Below are 20,771 nucleotides of genomic sequence, written 5' to 3'. Positions count from 1 at the left end.
AGCCGGGAAACCCCCCGGCTGCGCCCGGCTTCCGGCCTTTGTGAGGGAGCTGCTGGCGGGGCGGTGGCAGCGGGATGGCTGCCATCGTGTCATCCTGGCCCTGCGCGCCTGCAGCCCCAGAGGTGCTGCCGGATGGCGGGACACCATGCAGGGTCTGGCCGAGGGGACTCGCCGTCCCCCCTACGCAACTGTGCTGGGAGGGAAATTTCCGACACTGCCGGCTTCCCAGAAGTCAGGGGAGGTTTCATCCCTGGCTCTGCTGTCTCAGCTCACGTGTCTTTCCCAGCTCAGGCTGCGACCCTGGCATGCAAGGCATAGTGCCAGGGTGTGGGGTGAGGCCGAGGGTGGGCAGCCCGTCGGGCCAGCCTGTGTGGAGCCAGACACAGAGCTCCAGCCCTTTTCCTGGCCGCTCTCCCAGTCAGACCATCTTTGCTGGTGGGACCCCTACAGCGCTGTGTGCTGTCCAACGCCAGCCAGCTCAGTGACATCAGCATGTGCCACGTCCCTGTCCCCTTGCGCCAAAGCCTCACACCAAAATCCCCTATTGAGGCACCACAGCCCCGGTGCTGTCAGGGTCACTGTGCTGGGGATGCCATAGGGGTGTTCTGCAGGGCCAAGGACCAGGAGTTTTGTCTCTCCCCTTCCTGGCATGGATGCAAAGCATCTTGTGAGGGAACGCCCTCTAAGGAAGGGATTCTGCTTGGCATGAGCCACAGGGCTGGTGCCATAGGTGTCCTGGGCTCTGAGGATCGATGAGCCTGGCCCTGTGCAGGCAGTGGAGAAGGTATCTACTCCATGGTGGGATGGGGGAGTCAGGGGACACTGGCCATGTGTCAGGTGACACTTGTTGGGAGCATGACCATGTTCTACAGCAGCCATCCCAGCCTTCCCCAGCCACCCAGCACTGGCTACAGATATTTTCTATTCTTACAAGAAATCCAGCCAAAACCAAGGAACTGTTCCAACCGGGTGACTCCTCCAGAGCTTTTTCCTCTGCTCTGCGTTTAAGCAGCAGTGATTTTTGCTCAAGAATGTCCAAATCTTTTCTCTGCATAGGCTCTGATTTTGAGCTCCCAAGGACTGAAGTGCTCCTGGCACCTTCCCATCCCTTGCCTGTCCTGACTGCAGGGCCTGTTGCCAGAAAAAAAACTGAGCCTGGGACTTAAATGTCCGGCCCAAACCTGATGTGCCTGAGAAAGAGGAGCACTGACCCTGACCCTCGCAGCCCTCCAGCACCAGCTCGGGCTTAACTCTCTCCTCTGCAGGAAGATTTGAAGCCTTCCAGTTAAATCCGGGAAGGAGTTAGCAAGTCTTTGTGGCAGGCGGATTAGAGGCAGAGGTAAATGCTCCTGCTAAGTGTAATCTGGCTGGTTAAAAGCTCAGCTCAGCCTCTATCCCAGCACTGTCCTTGCTTCTGGTAAATACAACAGACAATTCTGCAAACACAGACTTTTCCTGCTGCCACGCAAGGGAGTGGTGAGAACCTGTTGTTCTATCCTTCTCCCCAGGATATCATTAGGATTTATTACCAACCCCCAGTGCCCTCCTTTCTCTGGGATGGGTTGGACACTGGCAGCCTCTGATCCTGCGGGTGCAGCAGGAGGGGGATTACAGCTCGTGGGGCCACAGGTCAGGGCAGGTAAAGGCAGCAGAAGCTTCTGATGCTGGGGAAATGGGACGGGGGGCAGAACCAAAGCCCTCTTTCTCCCCACAAGCCAGGGCTTCCTCCAATCCCATGCCCTGGGGAGCCCTCTGGATTGGATGGGGCAGGAGTTGTGAGGGGATAGGAACTGGGATGCTAGGAGTTCTGCTCAGTGTGGAGTATATAGCAGCTCAAAACAGAAATGAAAAATGATCACAAGCATGTAAAAACAGTTTACACTTCCTTGGTTCTCTCTGAAAACTTCTGGAGCTGGTGGCCCTAAGGGGGCACAAGAGGGTGGCAGGAGCCACTGGCCATTGTGGCAGAAGCATCTATATCCCTGCTGTTCCCTGCAGGTGACAGGACCCCCTGGGCAATACTAGCCAGGACCCTGTGTGCTAACCCCAGGAGTCTGTGGCTGCCCTGGAGAGAGTTCTTTGCTCCCACAAATGTAGGGTGCACAGATGACCTCTTCCAGGGGATTATGGCTGAAGTGGGGGGCTTTCATGGGAAGTATGAGCAGGCAGGGATCAGGGTCTTACCAGGATTAAGGTATTTTCTATGCCTTTAAACTAGTTGTCACGAACCCAGAGCTGACCCAGAGCATGGCACCTGGGGGACAGGGGAGAAGATGGGGGAGAAGCTCATGCCCACCCCGAAACCCACCCCAGGCCTTGCAGGGAGCAGGGGGAAGTTGGTCACAGAGGCTTGGAAGCCCCTAGAGCCCCAAAGATGGTCTCTGGTCCCCAAATTGCAGAGGTGAGCAGGGGCTGCACAACCCCAGTGAGATGCCTGCTGATGGAGGAGAGCTTGGGGGGCTTGGGGGGGCAGCAGCAAGTCCCAGGGAGACAGCAGAGCCCTGTGCCCTCTCTGGAGCCAGGACAGAGGGGTCCATTGTGGGAGATGTGAGAGCTGGGTGGCTCCAGGAGCTTGGCAACCTTAATCCTCCCTTGGATTAATGCTTAGGGGAGCTGGGGACAGTGTTTAAACCTGCCAGAGTGAGCGCTTGTGTTGAGCCCAGCCCTGTAGCGGGGTCGGAGGGGGACAGAGGGCACAGGGTGAGGACAAGAAGAGGTGCAGGCAGTCCTGTGGCCTGGTCTGACATGTAGCCTCAGGTTTTGTGGGGATGTTCCTGGGCCCTGCCCTTGCTGGGAGCATGGGCAGTGTGAGGACCAGCCCTGTGACAGGGTCATTTCTGGCTGCACTGCTTGGCTCTGACAGGCTGCTGCTGCTCTGGCTCTGCAGGGCCACTGCAGGATGAACCCCTTGAGCCTGGCCAAGGTGGAAACCATCTGCCCTTAGAAGGGTACTCTTCTGGGGGAATATCTGCCTGTAATGAAGTCTCTGGGATGAAATCCCTCTCTCAGGATAAATTGGCTTCCCTGGGGCTGAGCTTTCATCCTGGCTCAGAGGAGCAGTGTGAGAATGCCAGGGATGCTCAGACAGCCCATGTTCCTGCCCACACAGACTCCAGACTGATCCCAGACCCCAGCAGAGGACCCTCTAGCTTGTGGCATTAGAAGCAACCCTCCTCTGTAGCCACTGGCCATGCTGGGAGGTTTGCAAGGCCATGCAGCGGCAGAGCAGCTCCAGCTCTTCCCCTGAAGCACCTGGTCCCAGCCTACCACACCAGGTCGCTGTCCCCAGCCCCAACTGAGCAGGAAATGCTACATGGACACCCTTAGAGGAGGTTTCCACCCCTGGCAGTGTGGGTGCAGCTCTCTCATAGCATCCCCTGGTTCCAGCTCTCTACCAGGGGACACCTGGCTTCAGCATGAAGGTGTCCCTGGACCCCAAGCGCCAATTACACCTCCTCCACCACTCCAAAGGCTTGGCCCCTAATGGGAATCCCCTGTCCTGTGCCTAGTCCAGACCATGTCCTATGCTGCCCAAACCTGCTGCCAGTCCCAGAGAGCTGCCACAGGACATTGTCACCCATCCTGATGTGGCCAGTGTCACCTTGGGTGTGTCCCTGGCAGAATGGGACTGGCCTTGCAGGGGCTGCAGGTGCTGTGTGCCTGTCCCCTGGGGCAGTGAGGCAGGATGGGATGTACTGTCCTAAGTGGCATCTTAACTAGATCTGATCCAGTCTTGCAAAGCCACAGCGCCTTCAATTCCCTTAGCGCTCCAAATCTGCTACTGTGCATCTAAGCGGATTATTTTAAATACCCCATGATGGACTGCTCCTTTGTAATATAAACCAGCCTCATGTGTCCCATTCCCCTCCTATTTGCTGTTATTTAGCTGCAGCTGTGAAAGCTAGAAGTCTCCCCTTGTTCCCCTGCTCCCTAGGAAACATCTCTTGTACCAGCCCCTTCCCCAAATCCTCCATCCCCTGTGCTGCTGGGGATGCTCCCCTCCACACAGCCTTTAATCTCTTGGGGTGAGTGATGGCTGTGGGATGTGCTGCCCCAAAGCTACTTCATTTCTACCCAGAGCTGAGCCCTGCACCAGCTTCACCCCCACCTGCACCTCGGGCCAGGCCATGCCTCAGCTGCTTTCACCCAGAGAGGGGCCATGCAGGAACCCTTTTGGGTAGGTTTTGCCAGTTTTCAGGTTTTTGCTCAAGCTGACTGGCTCTGACACCTCAGTCCTGCAATGAAGTCAGACAAGAGAGAATATCCTGCCTCCCTTTCCCACTGGAGGGGAGTTTGGGGAGCACAGGGGCTGTCCTGGAGCCCACCCAGCCCCACTCCCAGCAATGGCAAAGAAGCTGCCACTTTTCCAAGCACTTCCCTTTGGGGCTTGTCTGATTAATGAGGGCTTGTTATTTCCAAACTGTTTGAAATCGTGTTTATTTTATCTGCCGCTGGATTCCTCTGACTCAGGGCTCATCGTTAACTGCCAAAGATGAGTGACAGATCCTGCTAATTACAGCTAATGATGGCCTTAAAGGATCTCTGCACACACACATGTGTTTGTGTGCACACATGCCAAGGGCCATTTATAATTTAAAGTGGGGAGAGTCGTTAGCATAAACCATGCCCAGATTAATTGCAGAGCGTGGCCTCTCCAGGGAGGATGCTCACCATGAGGTTGTGGTTTCAAGCACTGGATGCTGAGGGCAGCACAGGCTGCCTGGGCAGTGGCAGCGTGGTCCTGAGCTGAGTGTCAGCCTTGGAGACACCAAATCAAGTCCACCACACAGGAAGTGTTTGGTACAGAGTAGTTGGGAGGGACCAGAGGACACCAATATGTGGCATGGACATGAGTGGCTCAGAGCCATGCAGGGCTGATGGGAGCTGGTGTCCAGCCCCTAGAAGAGCTCTGTGGGGTGTTTTCCAACTATGAGGAGGACCATGCCCAAGAGACCCAGTTCTGCCCCAGTTTCTGTAGGAACAGGCCACTGGAGGAATGGGAGACATTTTTTTATGGCTTTACTGAGGATAAAGCTACAGGATCACCAATCCCTTACTGGACATTAGAAACCTCACCCAGAGGGCTGGGGTTAGCAGTGCCCACTGGCCTGGATGTGCTCTTCCCTCTTCATCCCTGAGTAATCCAGCCCTGATGTGGTGACTTTGCTTTTATGTTTTTCCCCAGGAGGAAAGGAGAGAAGATAAAAACAATGAGGCTTTCTCTGCCCCTGGGCTTGAAAATGCAGAATGAGAAGCAGCAGCTGCAGGATCTCACAGCCACCACCCTGCCAAGGGGATGGGCAGAGTGGGCACATGCCATGGACAGCCTGACTGGGGGCTTCCACAACCTTCCACGACCCTCCATAGTGAGATCTGTTCCAAGCCCTTCCCTAAATCAGATCTCCATTTGCCTGGGCTGACTTTCACCCACCCCTGTGAAGAGGGCACACAGGAACAGACCCATGTGTCCCCTGACTCCACCTCCTCATGCTTCCCCTCCTTGGGGGTCCTCGTGATGCTCTTGCCCCTCTCCCTGTCCTGCCATCTCATGGCAGAGGTATCCAGAAGGAAATCAAAAGCTGTTCCAGATAGCAGAAAGGCTCAACAGAGCAGAACAACTGTTCCCCAGTCTTTAAATTGCTGCAAACCAAATCCACCTTTCTTGGAAAAATGTAATTCAAGCTCCTCAGTCTTCCTTGGAGCTGGTAAGCAGCAAGAGCAAAGTGCCAGCATTGGCTCCCTGGGGAGGGGAAGTGCCATCCTGCAGAGTGCTTCTATATTGGTCTCTGCCATGAGCCGGTCTAAATTGGAAGTGATGGCAGCAGCAAGCTACAGGATGCCAAGATGGACTCTGAGGCCTGCACAAAGTGATTTCAGGGGCTGCTTGTGCTTGGCCTGGGGGATGCCTGCCAGCACAGGACACTGCAGTTCTAATCCCACTAAAAGCTAGGTGGAAACAACTTGGACAAAGGCTTTTGTCTTTCTTGCTGAAAAGACCAGATTCCCATCAAGACTGATGGTTTGTGATTTTGTTTAGGATCTCTTGAATTGTTCTGGTCCCCAAAACACTCAGGTTTCTCTTTCTGAAACACCTCCAATGTTCAATTTAAGGCTCTTGAAGAAGCAGCTGTCAGAAGCTGCGGAGCAGAGCTTCTTTCAGACATGTGCAGCCACTCAGTGGTTGTGACTGTTCCTGAAACTGCCCAGGGAGGCTGTTTGGCCAGGGCCAGTTCTTGCTTGTGCTTTTTGCTTTACTAAACTCCTGTCACTGTCCTCCAATCCCTGTTCACACAGGGGTCCTGGGGGCTTGTGCTCTCCTGACCCCTTTCTCCCCCCGCCATAGTTTCTTTTGCCGTGATTCCCCACTGGCATTTTAAAAAGCCTTCTCCAGGCCACCTTCCTTATAGCTTTAAACCCCACTTAGCAGGGTCAAGAGGTTACAGAAAAGATGCTCTGGAGGAGCCACAGGCTGGGAACACAGGAAGGACTGTCACGGAAGCAAGAGCAGTGATAGCCATGCTGGGCACCCACTTCACCAAACTCAGCACCATTTTGCCACAGATGCAGAGCTCTGGTGGCATTGGTGACCTTGGGGACATCAGTCTGCAGAGTCCATGTCTATGGTACATGGAACTGTACAGCCCATGGGAAATGGATAGCTTTGAGGTCACAGGGTAACTTTGGGGTGTGCAGAGCTGAGCAGTCACCCCCAACCCCAGCTGATGTTTTTTCCTCTATGCTGTGGCCAGGGAGGGTCAGAGCCGTGCGAGGTGTGGGGCACGTGGCAGGGCAGGCCACCACGAGGCACCATGCTACAAGCTGCTTGCTCAGCAGCAAGCTGAACCCTGCCCAAATAGCCCCTGGGACCATCATCACCCAGTGAGAGCCCAATTGCAAAGAAAACAGGGAAGCAGCTGAAAAAATAAAGTGTTGCCATAGCACTGTGTGCACCAGATCGGAAATCTGGGATGGTGCCGAAGCACAGCCTTGGATGTTCCTCCTGCCCCAGGGTATGAAGAGCCAGCACAGAATGGAGAAAGAAGTGCCAGGAGCCAGAGGGAAGACACCCTCCTGATGGCACCAGGGATGAGCAGTCAGGGCTTCTGGGTCCTCCAGATACTTGGGAAGAGCCAGGGATGCTGCAGCCACATCTGTGTGGTGTAAGGTGAAATGGTCTAGCCTTTGCTCCCTGTCTCCTGAGCATGACACAGTGCCAGGCTGCTCAGTGAGGTTCCAGCCTCCGTGGGTACTCCAGCCCCTTCACCACCTGCTACCCTCCCCCAATACCAGAAATACCCAAAAGATGGAGAAATCTACTTAACCAAAGAACAGCCACAAGTTTCCAGAGACAGTCCCATGGGACAGTAACTTTTTTGAGTTGACAGATGGACAGAGATGAACTGAGGTGGCACAGCTTTGCTGGGAGAACTGGAAGGTGATGCAGCCTCAGAATCAGGATCAGAGGCAATGCCTGCCTCACAGCCCTGCACATACAACTGCTACACTGAGACCACCAAACTCCTGCACCTCTGCCCTGTGCCTCTAGTTATGCCCAGCATCGGCTGGCCTGTGCCAGGACAGGTCACAGCCCAGCTCTGTGCCCCTGGCCCTGCAGGTGTGGGTGGAAGCAGCAGTCCCTGTCCTATCTGCCAGCCTCTGGGATTAGCTGTGCACATCGGAGCAGCTCTAGCAGTGCCTGGGTAAGAACAGATAGACACAGATAAGGCAACCTGAATCCTGGGAAAGGCGAGCCAGCTGCATTAATCCCCATGCATCCAGGCTCTGACTGGAAGATGCTATCATCCTGTTTCTCTCCCCAGCAGCTTGTGTGTGGCTGTCAGTCCTGCCTCATGCAAGGACAAAACGCGGCACTTGCATGGGTGGCCCCTCTCTCCCAGAGCTGCAAAGTGACTCCCATGCGGACACTGCTGGTACAGGGGGACAGCCAGTGCAGGGATGCACAACCCACACAGGGTTAGAGCTGGCATAGGTGCCCACAGCCAGTGTGGGACACCACAGCCGGCACAGAGAGCTATGGAGGGGTGTGCAGCCAGGATGTAGACCGCCAACAGTATGAGGAACACAGCCAGGATGGGGACCCAGCTGGCATGGGGACACATGCAGGGGGACTCTGTAGAGCCCCTGGACATACTGATGCTGCAGGACAAAGGATGACCTGCAGTATCAACCACCCCTGTGATGGCTTGGGGTCATCCCCACATCCCTCCCCAGGCTCTGGTTCTCCAGAGGGCAGGAGGGTTCAGCACTGTGCAGGCACATGGAGGGAGGGGAGCCCTGCCAAGCCCCTGCTGTGTCCCCATTGCTGTCATGCTGCAGGCTGCACGGTGTCGGGTGCAGCTCGGCACTCCCCATCCCGTTAGCGCTGGCATGAAAGGGCCGCCGCTGCGGCAGCTGGGCCTGGCCACCATCTCCACTTCCAGGTAAACAGATGAAACAAGCGGCTCAAATTCCCTCCCCGCCCCGGCATTCCCGGCCACACAGACCCACCATTCAGCCCCGCCACCCCGAACAAACCTCCAGTGTTTGGGAGAGGGCTCTGCTCCCGGCGGAGCACCGTGGGGGGGGACACGCTGCAGCCGGGCAGTTGACACCTGGCCAGGCTGGAGCGGGGCCAGGGGGCACAGAAAGAGATGCTGTGTTTTTGGCCGGATCCTGCCGTGCTGGGGCAGGGGCAGAAAGGACCCCTTGTGTGCATGGGACCCAGGGATGCCCCCATGGCTTGTCTGCAAACAGGCTCCCATTAGGCTGTGGCAGTGGGCACCAGCGATTCCTTGGAGTGGGAGCCCAAAAGGGTAAGGGAGTGAGAGGCAGGGATGCCCTGCTGCCATCCAAAAGATTTGCAAAAAGTCACAAAAGCAGTGGGGACAATTCAACACATGCAAGTGGTGGCTGAGGTAGGAGCAGGAGGCAGCTTTCCCTGTACATCACCTTGCCATTTACAAGGATGAGAGAAGAGTGCCAGCTCCTGCCCCTTGGACTCTTCTCCTCCAACCTCCCAACCCTCCCCCGAGATTTTCCTTGGCTGGGGGTCCATCCTGCAGCACATCCTGGGATGCTTGGGCCATGGACAGGGCTCAGAGGGATGTCCATACCTCCAGGGAGCCTGACACTGAGCTGAGCACATCCCTGCCTCACCTATGACAGATACTGTGGGGCCAGGCTGAAATGGAAAGGGGAAGGCAGGAGGGAGAGCCTTGATGCTTCAGCATCCCAGCTGTTCCTTCTGCTACCTCCATCATCCAAAAGCAGTCGTCAGTGCTATTCCCAGGGATATTGTCCCCTCCTCCATGCCTGGCACCTTTCTCCCTTGCTGTCCCTGAGAAGGTGGTTTTCCTCCCCAAGGAGTGCAGGGAAAGCATTTTCCACCACGGCAGATGAAAATGGATTCCAATCCAATTTTACCCTAGCACCACTTCAGTGATTTTGATGGAGCTGCTCTGGATGGGTGCTGGTTGGAGCCAGAGGACAGCTGTCGTGGCTCCATAGACCAGGGGTTTCTTATCTGTGTCACCTTTGATTACTGTAATTGAAATCCTGCTCTGATCTGAGCTGTGCCCGAACGTTTGTGCTGCCTGTACGGCTCTCGGCTTGAACAGCAAAATGACGTTAATAGATTTTAAAGCCAGGCAAGGCCTGTAAGAGCATTTCTGCCTGACCTCCCGGATGGCAGCTGACAGCCACCACTTACCCCAGTCCCGCGCTCCGCTGCTGGCACAGCCCTGTCATCCCCCTGTGACTCATTTTCCCTCCTGGAAGCACAAATCCTGCCTTTCCCCACAGCTGCTCAAGTGTCTGTGTTGGGTACCCTGCCTCCTCCCACCCCTTTGGAACAGAGCCGGTGTGCTCTCGAGGGAGGCAGGGTCCAGGGGTGCTGGTGGGATCACAGTGGGATCCTACTCTAGCATGAAATTCCCCATGGGAAGCATTGCCCTTTTCTGGCTTCTCCTGGCCAAAAGGGCAGCAGGGGGACCTGCTGCTAGGCAGGAAGCAGGGGATGGAAATGCCGCTCCACAGTCAAAGATGCTCCTGGCTTGGGTGCCAAGCTGGACAATCGGCTGTGGCTGGTGGCGTGGCTGGCACTTTGTCACCCTCCTCATTTTCTTTTGTGAAGCTGCCCACGGTGTTTAGGCAGAGGCGCTGCGGCAGAAAGGGTGACGCCAGCCCAGACAGCGTCTGAGGGCAGGAGCCGGGAGGACACGCGCGCTGGCACACACATTCCCGTAGTCTGGCTTGGCCAGCAGCCGGCACAGGGAGTGAGCCAGCCCTCACCATTGTGGGACAGCAAAGCTGGTGGCTCCCTCTGGATTGGCAAGGTTTTGCTCAGCCAGCCTGGCCACTGGGAGCTGCCCCCTGGGACAGGCAGAGGTGTCCCAGGTTCAAAGCTCCATCCCAAGAGGATGGATTGCAAATCCCAAGGGCCAAACCCTGTCTGTGCCAGACAATCACCCTGAACCTCCAGGTTTTTCACGCTGGCAGCTTTTTTCATTACCATACAGCTGAGAGCCGGTCAGCTCTCTGCGTGCTGACACAGCAACCTGGGCTGGCACCAATCTGACAGAGCCATCCCAAAACTTCATATGCTGCCCAAAGGGAAAACAGACAGCAGGGCACTCCAGCACCCCACCACCAGCACACAGTCTCCCCCTGGATCCTGGCTGACCGAGCAGCAGCGTTTCCTCTCACACTGGCAGGTCATGAGCTGACAGAACACACAATGCTTGGGGTTATCCAGGCCTTATCAGCTCTGGCCACACAGTGCAGGCAGGAAAAGGGTTTCAATCCCAGCTGAGCCCTGTTTCCGTCAGGAGCCATTCCCTCTGTCATGGGGGAGGGCTGGACCATGCAGTGCTTTTGACACGGGGACCAATGAAGCTGGGTCGTGGGGAGAGCAGGACCACAGGGATCTCAAGCTGTACCCCAAAAGCATTGCCAGGCTTTCTCCTTTGTCCTGGGAAAGCTGCCTGTCTCTGAGCAGTGCAGCTGTTCCTGCCCCAGCTTTACACAACAGAGCTGGTGAGTCCCAGGAAAGGGGGTGCCTTTAGAGCATGCAGCAGAGGTCTGGCTGGCTGAGACATCCTTGCTGGAGGTCACTGCTCCCCATCCCAGGGAAGCATTCCAGAGCTCTGACATGCCAGGAAGATGCCTGCTCAGAGCTGTACAGGCAACCTGAGAAATTTCCACAGCAAAGGTCACCAATGCCAGCCACAGGGGAGAAACTGAGGCATGAGGAGATAACATCCTTCCCAGGGTTGCTCCAGCCTCTTCAAGCTGACGGGAGGAAAAGGAGTGTGGCACAGGATCTCTCTTAGTTCCTCAGCCCAAACCCACAGGATCAGAGAATGCCTGGCCCCTGCTCCTCTGAACCCTGCACCAGCACATGCGGATGGAAAGGGGAGGCACTGCCAAAGGCTGGTCTTGCTGTGATCCCCTCCCATTCCATGATTAATTGAACACAGGCTAAAATTAGCCGTGGAGGCAGCACCCCTGGGGTCTCCCAGCAGCATCCCACTGCCTGCCGGCTGCCTGCAAGTGGGTCAGGCAGCAGTTCCCTCCCAGCTGGCACCCTGGGTGCTTGGGGGACCCCCATGCTCTGCTGAAGGTGGGAGCATCGCTCCTGGCTCCATGGCACAGCTCTGCACCTCTCACCTCCCCGCTGCCGCCCTTCTCGGAGGCTTTTCCCTCTCTGGATTCACCGGGCAGGGCTGTTATGAGGAGCAGCTGGGAAGGCACAAGGCTGCCTTTTGGGATGGCAGGAGTGTGGGTCCCCGTCATGTTCCTCCCCATGCCTTCAGGGATCTGTTATTTTTAGCCACTTTCTCTACCTCATGTTGCTAGCTCGGCTCTGGCTCTTTTTCCTCCCCTTCCCCAGCATCAGTTTGTTTTCTCTGTATTATTTGCAGATTTGGGGAGGCAGAACGAGGTGTTTCGGCACAGGGGACCACTCAGCCATGGCTTCTTCATGCTGCTCTCCACTCGGGGTTTTGGTTGGGCTTTCTCACGGCTATTTTTAACCCACACCAGCAGCTCTGAGGGGATGAAACACCAAGGGGTAATGAAAATTTGAGGTTCCCTGTGGCCCATGTGCCAAGCCAGGTGGGAGGATGCTCATGGTTGTGCAGGGATGCTCCCGGGGAGGCAGGGCAGCACCTGGACACAGCCCCCAGCTGCACCTTCTGTTCTGGATTACATACAATGCATCCTGTTACCTCCTGACCCCCTGCACATCCGAGTCTGCAACCTCCCCCGTGCCACATCAGCTGGGGAGAGTGGGGCGGCTGGGCTTTTCCCTTGGATCCAGAAGAAAGCAAACAGGGAGAAAGTTAATTAGAAACTTCAAAGCCAGATCCTTCTAATTTGGCTTAACACGGCAGTCCTGCTCAGCATTGATGCTGTCCCAGAGGTGTCTGCATGGGGCTTGGGCTGGGAAGTGCCCAGAGTGTCACATCACAGGATGTTCACGGGATTGTCACGCACCACTGCCATCACTGCAGCCCTGCTGAGCACTGGGGATGGGGTGCCACAGGGCTAAGCCTGGGGCTGGGCACCTGGGCACCAGCCTTCCCAGGGACTGGACTTTGAAGCCACAGCTTCCCCATGGAATCACAGGGTGATTCCATGGGGAAGCTGTTCCTCAGTTTCCCCATGGCTCAGGGCTGCCGAACCTGCTTGTTGGCAAGATGTTTTCAAGGCACCTGGGGTGGTGGTGATCCCCATATCCTGGCATGATATCACTGCCCCACGTGAAGCAGGGCAGGGCTGGGACTCCCTGGGGGGATGCAGGGGGTGTCTGCCTCAGCTGGGTCCAGCAAAACAGTGGCCCTTGTCCTAGGGTGAGGACCCGGCATCACAGGTCCTGACCCCTCCAGCCACTGCTCTGAAGGAGGTAGGGGACATCTTCCTTGCCCAGTTCTCACTCCTTTCTCCAAAAGGAGCCAAAAGTCCTCTTGTTTTTCCAGAAAGCTACGTCACAAGACAGCGATGCTCCTGCCCAAGCGCTCTGCCTCCTGCCCCCGCTTTCAGGTTTTTTTGGTGGTGGGTTGAGGTTTTTTTTCAGAACTTTTGGCTGCATGGTGAGTAAGGGCATCCTGCTGTCTGAGGGCTAACAGCTTGTTGGAGAGATAATAAAGCAAAGGGGAGTAAATTAAAGTGACTATAAATAGCACCAGGAGAGGAAAAGGAGATGAAGTCATCTTCCTTCAGCTGAGCTGGTATTTGCATCACTCCTTCCCTTTGCCTTCCCCTGCCCCCTCACTCTGCTTGGGAAACAGTCATTCCCAGACACTGGGATCCTGCTGTGAGCTCTCTATGCCCTCCAGGGCCCCCAAGGGGCCGAGAAATGTCCCCCTGGGGTGTCTGCCCAGTGCTGGGGACTCACTGGAGAGCACAGTGAGATGGCCTGAATGCAGTCACTTGCCCCCAGGCTCCATGGCAGCTTCCCCACAGATCTGTGGCATTGCTCTATGCAAACCAGAGCAGGGCCCTATGCAAACCAGTGCCTCCAGCATGACCCCAGCACTGCATCCTAGGAATAGCTTTCAAGAGCCATCACAAACCCATTTTCTCCCTTGCAGCTCATAAAATGGGCAGCTAAAGAGACCCCCAGGAGCAGTGCCTGGAGGAAGGGATGTGCAAACCCAGCAACAGCAAGTTCACCCAGAGAAGCCCCTACAGGAACCAAATTCCATAATTCACATTTTTATTCTTTTAGGTTTTAACATCCAAGACTCAAAAGCTCAGTCCCAGGACACATGGGAGAGGAAGGATCCTGGCCCTGCAGGAGCCTCCCTATAATCAGCAGAGAGCTTCAGATCTCTCCCTAAACCCCTCCCTGCCAAGGAGGCCACTGCCCCTGCAGCCCCAAGCAGCCCCAAGCCCCCCAGCTGCCCCCTCACATGAGGTATATTTACATGAGTCAGAATGAGGTCACACCACGATTTCCTTATGTCAGCTACCGACTCCTATTCCTGTGCAATGCACACACACCCACCGTGTTATTGCAGGGTATTTATAGCTATTTTACATGTATAATTATAAACCCACAACTCCACACACACACAAAAATAATCCCGGTGCCGGGATGCAGGGGAGTGGGGCCAGGCTGATGGGAGCAGGAGCAGGACCTGGACCGCACCGCTAATAATAATTCTTTGCACTTTATATATAGCCCCTTTCATCCACAGCTCTAAAAATCGCTTTGCAGGCATTTAATTAAGCTTCCCAACCTCCTAATGTGATGACAGCCAAGTAATAATATCCTCGCTTTTAGGTACAAAGAGAGGGGAGGTGGCAGGACTTGCCTGAAGTCCCACAGTGAGTCCAGGTGTCCTGTGTCCTGCCCCACACTTGTGGGATGACCACAGGAGAGATTTTGACTCAGAAAGGGAATGAGGACCTCAAGATCCTGCCCGACCCCTCTCCTAAGTTTGGAGTGGTGACACGGATGACACTACAAAGTCTGGGGATGGCAGCAGTGACCTTAGGGACTGCTGGGCTGCAGCTGCCCATCAGCTGGATCAGCAGGTGGGAGAGACAGATGCATCCTGACAAACTCATGGGTGTGAGCTTGGGGGAGAGCAATAAATGAGATGACAGGTCTGAAAGGGCTGATTTATGAGGAATATTAAGAGTCGTAATCCAGCCTGGCCTGGCCATCCCCCAGGGAGGCAGGGTGGTGACAAGGACCCAGAGACATCACAAACCAACAGGATTCACTGGGGCCAGCGCCAGCATATCTCCAAGCAGGAGGGCTGGAAGCAATTGTGCCTCTCAGGCATCCAGGCAGCTCAGTGTGGGGGAATAGATGGGTCTCAGTGACAGCCTGGAGATGGGATCCCACAAGAATGGGTCTCTGTGGTCTCCAGGTGTGGGGTTTGTGCTCCCCTGAGCACCCTCTCTCCCTCCCTACTTGGATGGACCAGTTGCCCCCCCCATCCTTGGAATGCTGCAGAGGGCACAGGGAGCACGGGCTTCAGCTTTGGACAGTGATGGGATCACAAGCTGCCACCCAGCAAGAGTGACACGGCAAGAGAAGGTGGCCAGCAAAGCAAAAGAGCAAGGAGGTGCTGGAGACAAACACTGGTGTTGGCAATGAAAGGGGCAGGACTGCAGCCCTGGGGGTGAGGCTCGCTAACATCTGCAGAAAAAGCCACTCTCCTGACTGCTGACAAGGCATGGAGAGGTGGGGGGCAAGTGCCTGTCCTCATCCACACCCTGGGGGTGTCCTGTGGGGGAGCAGCAGTGGATGCAGGGTGATTCTGCTCAGATGGGGACTAAATGTGAGTCAAAAATCATAAACCCTGATTAGATCCTGTGGCAAGTACCATCCTGCCATTTTATGGTCATGCTGCTATTTTTCTTCCTCCCAGTTTATATCCAGATCCCTGCTCTTTGCAACAAGCTGCACACTAGCCCCCCACCAAGAGCCTCCAGCTCATACCAAGCCCCCAAGGTGGGGGACCAGAACCTGTTTGCATCACAAACCCAGGGACCAGAGAGCAATGACAGAGACATGAAGCCAGAAAACAGCTGCAAACCTTCTGAGGGGTTGCAAAGAAATGGCCCCAAATCAGTGTCTTTGAGGAGAAAGGAGAGAGGGAAACGGGGCAGGAAGTCAGCACGGCCTGGGCACTGCCACAGGGACAGAAGCACCTCCTCATCACTGAAACTGCCCCATGACTTGCTGCTGTCACTGCTCTGAATGCCACACCCGCTGTCCGCCCTCCAGCCAGATGTCTCTTACCAGGAGCTGCTGGCAGCTCTGCCACCTCGCTGGCCATGATGAAGGACTCGAGGATCCTTGCACGGAGCTCAGGGCCTGCCTCGATGCTGAGAGGAGAAGGAGAGGTGTGAGGACACCAGCAGTTCCACCTCCCTGGAGACCCCCAGCTCCCTGGAACAGCAGCCAGCTACCCCAGTGGGTCTGCTGTGGGACTGAGGCAATGCTGTGTGTGCATTGTGCCTGCTCACTTTGGGAATGGGTGTGATGTCTGAGCCGCACAGCTGGAATGACAGCTTCCACATCTGGCCTCCCCCTACAGCTGTGCCTGGGGCACTGGTGGGCTGTCATACAGCAGAACCAGCTTGGTTGAGAGCAGCCTGTCCATGGGCACCCTCCTCTCACCCTCCCTGTCCCGTGCATGGCAGGTGACCTCACCTGGCTGCCACAGGGTGCAGCAGCAGCTCCCCGAAGAGCTCCCCGAGGAGCCGGGGTGAGAGGCGGCTGCGGTGGCTGCCCTGGCAGAGGCGACAGAAGTGGCGGGCGAGCTGGCGCAGGAGCAGTGCCTGTGGCTGTGGCAGGGCTGGGGGGGCCAGCAGGGCTCTGGCTCGCTGGCCACATTCCTCCAGGCCTGGGGTCTCTGTAGCAGAGAGGACACAGGAAAAAAAAATGGTCAGTTTGGGAGGTCGGGGCATCCCCATGCCTCTCATGGGAGCCCAGCACCTACCAGCACACAGGGCATGAGCTGTGGTAGTTCTCTGCTCCTTCTAGAAACCCAAAAAAAACTGACCTCAGCCTCTCCCAACACTATTTTTTTACAGCCCATCCCTTTCCAGACAGGCTATGGGACTTGTGGACATCCCAGGGTCTGCAGAGATGATTTCTTCAGGGTCTTGGCCATATCTTTCTGGGGTTTGCCTGCCCCATCACACCACCCCAGATCAGGTTGTCAGGTGCCTTTAGCACGTTCCTTCTGTCAGCACATCCAGGAAGGGAGCTCAGAGGGCTGAGCTGCTCACCTGGTCAGGGCTGCACCTCAAAATCCCTCAGTGCTGCTCAAATAGAGAACATTCCATGGTGCACAGCAAAGCCATAGTAAAGGCAGAACAAAGCAGAGGTGGGAAAATGGGCACCAGCTTGAAGATCTACTGATTTTAAAGGCTCAGCCCTCCCCTGGAGAAACAGTGAGCTGGGAGGGGAAAGGGTTTTTAGGAAAAAAAAATAATGTGCACTTGGGCCGCAGGTGGGGCTGCAGTGAGGCTCCTGAAGCCCCCTGCATCATGGTCTCACTCCCCATGAAACACAGCACAGGGAGAGCTGCCTGCGGTGCAGCTGCTTCCAGTGATACTGGAATTGCCCATATGGATAAGATCAGACAATGACATTGCACATCACAGAGGTGCTGCCAAAACCACTGTCACTGGTGCCCTGAGCAGCCCACAGCCCACGAGCTCCCACCGTGTCCCCCGTGCCCTCTGGCAGCTTTGGCTGGGGCTCCCTGGTCTTGTGAGCTGTGAGCTCAGCGCCCTGGGACTTCGATGCTGCCCCAGGCACAGGAAACAGCCACTCTCCAGCCATCCTCCATTCCTGCCTTGTCCCAGCCCTTTTATCTGCTGGGGACAGGGAAGTCCCCTGGGCTGGGCTGCTCTCAGCCGCCTTCAAAGCCCAGCTCGGCTGGGGGCTGACTCAGCTCCCCGCGGCTCTTTGCACCAGGACTGAGGCTTGGCCAATGCCCAGCCAGCTCCCGACATCCATCCTTGGAGTCACGGTGCACCAGAGCCAGAGGGGTGGGGGTCTGGGATCCCCTCCAAAGCGGGTCTGCAACCCAGCCGTGTTGGCAATGGGGTGTTGGTGAGCCCTTGTATCCAACTAACCGCTCCTGAGGGATGTTTAGCTTTGCTCCAGGGTCCCCCCTGCCACAGTTCCTGCTTTTTTTTTGCACCTTTTTTGCACCTAGAGGATCCTGCAGGAGAAGGCTCACAGCCTCAGGGGGAATTTGAGGATGTTTTTCCCTTCCTTTTGAAGGTGGTCATCTTGCTGCTTTCCCAGGTCTCAGCCTCAAGCAGGGCAGAGGAGCCTTGCAGGGCAGGCTGCCAAAACCCAGCACCGTCTCCTCAAAGACTTACATTTTAATTTTTTCCTTTAAGCCCCAGAGAAATCCTCTTCCCATTGGTTTCTCCACCGTTCTGCCCCCTCCTTCTCCTGCCCCTGTTGTGCCAGGAGCAGAGCCCGCTGCAGCACAGGCTGCAGGGAAAGGCGCTTCCCTTTGAAGTTGCTTAACGAGGCAACCCAGCTAATTGCTTCCTAATTGCGTTTTTATCCTTGGAAGGGAGGCAGCCTTTGATTTCTCCTCTGACGGGTGAGGGGAAGGCAGCTTCTCTGTGCCACCAGCCCCAGGGGTTTTTCTTCTGGCTCTGTGTCTCAGCACAGGGCAGGGAGGATGGGGTGTGAGTTATCCCTCACCTTCTCCGTGTGTCCCTTCTGCCTCGCTGGAGGCCACAAAGAGCCCGTGGCCTTTTCCCATCAGGATATGGTAGGAAAAGGCCACACTGGTCTAGGTATTGGTGATCTTTGAGTGCCTCTTAAGGCAGCCAAGAATATGATCTGCCCAAGCACTAATCTGGCTTAGGATGGGGAGGTGATGCTCAGGGATGGAGGGTACTGCAGCAACTGGCAGTGAGATGAGAGCTGCTGTGGAAGGGGAAGAAATCCTGGTTTCACGAGCAGTAGGAGGTTCAGGTCCTGTTGAACAGAGTGGGCAAGGGTTTCCTGTGTGCCTGGTGATGCCCACAGACATTCAGGCTGGGTGGGATTGAGTGGCTCTGTGAGGACTCACTTGAAATGGGTTTTGATCCAGCCTCACTGTTGGGATGAACCATGGGCTCTGCTGACCTGGGTATGAGCCTGCTCTGTTTATTTGAAAAGAAATCAAACAAAACCAAAACCTTGATGGTCTCATACATTTGCACAGAGCCTCAAAAGCTTGCAGGGATCTAAAGGCACTTCCTAATGGCACTAAGCTGAAAAAGCTGAGAATTTTTTGTGCCCATATAAAGCCAGGAGTTAATGAGATTACAGGAAAAAATTCCCAGGCAGCAGAGCCAAAATATTATAATAACGCTTTCTTCTGGGGCCAGCATCACCCAGCCTTGGCAGCTGCCCGTCCTGGCAGGCAGCACCTCCTCCTCCAGGCACTGCAGAAAGAGAAGACCACGCTGTGGTGGGGGCAAAGCAGCCCCCTGGATGTCCCTTCTTTCCCAGAGCATCTCCCAAAAGCTGCCGTGCTGCTCCAGCACAGGTGATGTTCCCGATGGCCCTTCTTAGAATCTGCCCTTAGTACAGCACTGGGTAGGGGATGGGGTCCGAGCCACCCTGGAGATGCTGGGAAGCCTTTTTAGGGGCTTCCCAAAGTTTCTCCAGCTCCACAGAGGTCCCAGGTGTGGGGGGAGCCCATGTGTGCTTACCTTGAGCCATGTGGACCAAGTCACTGTAGAGAGCTGGAGGGATCAGGGGTGTGGGGAGCTCCTGGAGGTACCACTTCAGGGCATCTGCCAGTGTCTGGGCCTCATACAGGTCCATGTCCACAGCTGAGGCATCTGGGGAGACAGACACAGGGAGCCCTGAGCCCAGGGTTCTTCCCTCCGGCACAGAGCTCGGAGCTCTTCCTGCCTGTGGGCCTTCCTGCAGACATGGGAGCTGATTTCTGTGCCCATGCCTCCATCTCCCCAGTGGGGCAGTGCATGATTTCACTGCCACCACTCACCCAGCAAATATTCCTGTCCCAATTTCCACTGACCCCGAGTTTCACGTGCCCAAGGAGAGCACAAGGCAGCATCTCTGCTCTGAGTAAACTCTACATCCAGTGCATGGGACAGGGAGCCTCACCATTCCACTGGGGTCCCACTGCAGGATAGGGACCCATGGGAAGAACTGAGCAACTGTCCCAGGAACCTTCCTGTTTTCAGGGCCAGGTGCCATGTGCCAACCCCAGCCCAGCAGGACCTGCTTAGAGAAGGCATCCATGGAATGGGGTTATGGTTCCCAGACAATTCAATTGCTAAAGGCCCATGTGACCCCCAGCAATCCCAAAATGCTGTGAATGTGCCCCAATTGGCAGGACTTCTCCCAGCCCTGGAAGGTGGCTGCCCTGGGAGGTGGTGAAGGATGCTCCAGGGATGGGGGAAAGCACAGGAGGCCACACAGCCTGGGCTCAGGGGCTCAGGGCTCCTGGGCTCAGGACAGAGGCAGTGCTGGGAGCGGAAATGTCCCATGGCCTGTCAGGAGTGAGAGGGTGGGATGTGTCTGTCTGAGCCCCATGGCCAGGCCAGCACAGGGACATTGCTTCACCATGGTCCAGGGGGAAGAAGCCTTTCAGCATCCTTTGGTATTGCCTCATGTGTTTGTCTTGGAGGTTTCCCATCCTGGCTGGGCTGGGTGGTGGCTGTCTGGAGGGTGATGGTGCCTTTTGCAAAGATCAGAAGGTTTCAAAATCTGGCTTTGGTTCAAACTGGACCCAAATGCAATGTTTTGAAATTCTTTTTCTCGGAGAATTTGGAGGGTGAGAGGTACAGGAGGTTGGGAATAATTTAAAAAATGAACATATTTGAGATAGTCTGAAATGGTTAATTTAAAAAAAAAAATGTAATTTTCTTAAAGATGCTGTGTCAGGCCCCAAATGGTCTGGAATGAGAGAGAAGAGTGTGGGCTTGCTCAGAGCCCCCTTCCACTCTGCTCACTGGATCTTTACCCCCCCCAAGGCAGCTTCACTGAAATTGGAGCCATTTTGGGAGATGCTTCATCTCCCAGCCCAGCAACTTCCAGCAGAAAATGTGAGCCTCCAGCCACTCCAGCTGTGCTTCCTTCTGGGGCAATAAACCCAAAAGAGGGGAGAAACCCTCTTTCCTAGGACAAAGCTTTAGAAGCAGACATTCAGCAGGGTTGGGATGGGAAACAGCTGGTTTTGAGCACCTTGACCTTGATCTCCTCTCGTTGGAGTGTCCCTGCTGTGCACCAGAGAGCCTGGGAGCTGCCTGCC

The 20,771-nt window shown here is 55.7% G+C and overlaps 1 protein-coding gene across 1 annotated transcript; it reads right to left on the bottom strand.

The window, feature by feature from the left end:
- Nucleotides 1-11,892: 11,892 nt before the first annotated feature.
- LOC115483908 (phosphatidylinositol 3-kinase regulatory subunit alpha-like) lies at nucleotides 11,893-19,423 on the bottom strand. The gene is made up of 4 exons (XM_050977511.1): nucleotides 19,201-19,423; nucleotides 16,175-16,376; nucleotides 15,761-15,846; nucleotides 11,893-12,047 (listed from the first exon to the last, which is right to left on the bottom strand). The coding sequence occupies exons 1-4, from the start codon at nucleotides 19,313-19,315 to the stop codon at nucleotides 11,893-11,895; spliced, it is 558 nt and encodes a 185-aa protein (XP_050833468.1). The 5' UTR covers nucleotides 19,316-19,423.
- Nucleotides 19,424-20,771: the final 1,348 nt, after the last annotated feature.

This window comes from Serinus canaria, chromosome 8 (genome assembly GCF_022539315.1).
Source record: "Serinus canaria isolate serCan28SL12 chromosome 8, serCan2020, whole genome shotgun sequence".
Taxonomy (NCBI): Eukaryota; Metazoa; Chordata; class Aves; order Passeriformes; family Fringillidae; genus Serinus; species Serinus canaria.
This window is presented reverse-complemented; position numbering and strand designations above follow the sequence as displayed.